This window comes from Myotis brandtii, unplaced genomic scaffold (genome assembly GCF_000412655.1).
Source record: "Myotis brandtii unplaced genomic scaffold, ASM41265v1 scaffold1086, whole genome shotgun sequence".
NCBI classification, from domain to species: Eukaryota; Metazoa; Chordata; class Mammalia; order Chiroptera; family Vespertilionidae; genus Myotis; species Myotis brandtii.
In genome coordinates, this window is record NW_005353696.1 from 833150 (window position 1) to 836558 (window position 3409).

The 3409-nt window shown below is 54.1% G+C and overlaps 1 protein-coding gene across 1 annotated transcript in view; it reads right to left on the reverse strand.

Annotated features, from left to right (window-relative positions):
* PODXL (podocalyxin-like) overlaps positions 1–249 on the reverse strand; it is a 47332-nt gene extending 47083 nt beyond the window's left edge. The window contains exon 1 of the mRNA XM_014542962.1: positions 78–249. Within this exon, the coding sequence (XP_014398448.1) occupies positions 78–234 (157 nt within the window). The 5' untranslated portion in view covers positions 235–249. The remainder of the gene's footprint in view (positions 1–77) is intronic.
* Positions 250–3409: the final 3160 nt, after the last annotated feature.

Genomic DNA, 3409 nt, shown 5'->3' on the forward strand with positions numbered 1-3409 from the left:
CAGTGCAGGTGCAGGGGGCGGGAGGGGGGTGGCGCGCAGGGGCGGAAAGGGGACCTGGAGCGGGAGGGGTGATTTACCCGGGTTTGGCCACGTGACTATTGGGTAGATAATCGAGTCTTTCAGCCAGATAGGTCTGGGGTGTCCCCAGGACCCAGCCCCGCGCCAAGGACCCCATACTCCTCCTTCAAGCCCCTCAGACCGGCTGCGCGCAGGCGCTGCTCGGAGGCACAGCATCTCTGGAGTCGCCAAGGAAGCGCTGAGCTCGGGCTGCGGTTGCGCCACAGCCGGGCTGCAGCTTGGGAACGGCTGACCCGGCTGTTTTCATCAGGAAGTTTCTGCAGGATCATCCTGGCCCTGTTTTCCAGGCTGCATATGGGAAAGACAGAGGGTGTTCCCTATAAAACCGTGGGGTGTGTGACTACCTGTGATATTTTTTAGTACTGTTCCCCTAATATCCATGTCAACAAAAGGTTTGTTTGTCAGAAACCAAGTGCACTCTTAAAAGACGGATATGCTGTCTGATTTAAACAGTTTTTGCATTCAACGAATCGATTTCTCGAAAAACCTGGGAAAACATTTTAACTTTGTAAAGGGAGACTATATATATTTGAAAACTTGGAGCATTTTGTGCCCTGCTGGCATGGCTCAGTGGTTGAGTGTTGACCTATGAACCAGGTGGTCACGGTTTCACTCCCTGTCAGGGCACATGCCCAGGTTGCGGGCTGGATCCCCATGGTGGGGTGTGCAGGAAGCAGCGGATCAATGATTGTCTCTCATCATGGATGTTTTTTCCTCTCTCTTCCTTGCCCTTCCTGTCTGAAATCAGTAAAAATATAAAAACAAAAAAACTTGCAGCATTTTAAATTCACAGGATTTGGAATTGGTCCTGTTACAAGATCGTGCCAAATAAGATGAGAGTAGACATCCAGGCTTAGGAAACCAGGCTACTCTTTGTAGCTAAAGACTCAAAATTAGCTCTGGACCCTCCCCAGTATCCAACAGCCCACCCCCCTTCGTGCACAATGGGCTTTCAGGAATGAGGCCGAGGCTGGCTGGGCGTAGGGCTCACCTGTGGTCAGGGAGCAGCTCTGTCCTCAGGTAATCGGCCTATGTCCTTGGCCCTACTTAACATCTTGCCCACACTAGCGAACTCAATATCCCAGAACACCTCAGCTTCTAGTCAAAACTCAAAGCATTTTATAGATGCTATTCCACAATCCTTTAGAGATTTATTACCTTTTGTTTATATGAATGCATGAGTTAGGTCCCCTAGAGGATTTTAACCTTCTTAATGTGCGGTCTTTATTTTTTTTTTTAAATTATATTTCATTGATTTTTTACAGAGAGGAAGGGAGCTCTGACCATGAGTTGGGCACAACCTCAAGCTCGTTATCTTTCCGGCGACAGGCATGACAGGCACGTTAGAGATTTGTTATCATTTCATAGATAAGGAAACTGAGGCTCAAAGATACTCGTGATTCAACCACATGGATATCAAACCAAAACGCACTGGGGAGGAGTGTACTGCACGGTCAGGACCCTGGGTTGAGTGTGCTTATGCTGTAAGCTGCATGATCCGCCTGTCTAAGGAGGTAAGCTCCCAGGGGACCTTGGCCAGGGATAATTCCTTTGCTAAGGAGACTCACTCACTATAAGCCTGTGTGGGGGTTTTTTAGCACTGAATCACAGGATTCCAGCAGCTTGGGGTCACACCGTCCCTGATAACCCCAGGTGGCCACACCTTCAGAAGGGCAGAGATGGAGCAGTCCGACTCCCTCCACAGCCACTAAACACCAAGCCTGTCCCCCTCGGCCTTTTCAGGCCTCTATGTATGCAAATAAGAATAACCCCTTGCTGACTTACACTTTGTAAAGCATTTCCCTTTATCACTGCATATTCTCATAACTGCACTTGGGGGAGCTCAGAGAAGCCAAGTGACTTGCTGAGGGGGCAGGAGGGAGGTCCTGGTCGGTTTTCGTTTACATGTGTTTACCACTTATCAAGCTCCTGCCATGTGCCATGCCCGGTGCTAGGCTTGAGGACGGCCTCCTAGAAGAGACGGGGCTTCACTTCAGTGCAGTGCCCAGGTGCCAGGGAAGACAGTCCAGCCTTGAAACCAGCAGCACTGGGCTTGCAGCTTTTCCCATAGGAGGCTCTACGGCACCTCCTCTTAGGGCAGGAGGATGGGTGTTTCGACCCCAAACCCTCACCCGCTCCTCAAAGCTCAGCCTCTGCAAGCTCAGAAGCACTGGGAACTAACGAGGCCATTTCCCTCTGGTGGCGCTAAGAGGCTCCTCACAGAAAGGGTGCTTGTCAAGGAACACAGGGCTGAGAGAGTAGCCAGAGCACTTTCTCTAGCATCTTCTCAGCCCTGGCGGTTGTACATATCTTCAGGGACTGCCATCCTCAGAGTTGCTCCCACCATTCCTCACACAGCGCCCCCTCCTCCAGGGCACACCCTTTGTTCACTGGGAGTGCCCTTCCCTCTCCGGCCAGGCTGGTGGAGCCTGTGTGCTGAGCGCCAGCCCTCCGCACCACCGAAGCTTCCCAGCGGTGCCCATGCAGAGACTATATATACAGTACCGCCATCCCAGCCCACCCTGCCGCTGAGTTTAGTCCCAAATGCCAGCACCTGCGAGCAGCAGCGTCCTTCCCTGGCCGGGCTCTCACCCTGGCCCTCCTGACCCCAGGTGGGAACATCACTCGCCCTCACTGCGGACTCGTGCTCAGGTGGGTACGAAAGAGATGCACCTCTGTCTGGGGCTGAGATTCCAGCCGTTCCTAGGGGCCGTGGGACACCGTTCTGATTGGGTTCGCAGCCACCGCCTGTCCCCCCAAAAGGGTAATAACACTTTACCTTCAGAAGGAAAATGGGTGTGTTTCTAAGGTGCAGCCCAAGTTGCACGAGCAAAGTTCCTCCTGTTCATACAAAGGGGGTGGAGCAGGGGTCCCGGCCACGTGCTGAGAAGGGCTCCTTTGGTGGCAAGGAGGCAGGGACTTCAGGTGATTCTGGGGCTGGGGAAGGTCTATTTAGTCCCCCTCCATCTCCCCCAGCACGGCTTGGTGGGCTGAGCCTGCACACGCTGCTTGGGAAAACCTCTTGGCGAACCAGTCACACATCGCCCGCGTGGGCCATTAGCGGAGGCTTGTCACCTGCTTCGGGGACTTTCTCCTGAGCGCCCGGAGTGCCGCTATGCCAGTGATCAACGACCACACAACACCGCCCCCTTCGTCCCTTCCAACACGGAGAAAAGGAGTAATCAGACCCTGAGGGTCGCGCCAAAGCCTGGGGCCTCGTGGTGCCCTAAGTTCCTGCTCTCTTTGCCCGAAATCCCGTCCAGCGCCCGCGCGCCCCCGTCCGCCCCGGCACAATTCCTCGCCCACTGCCCCCGACCCGGGACCTGAGACG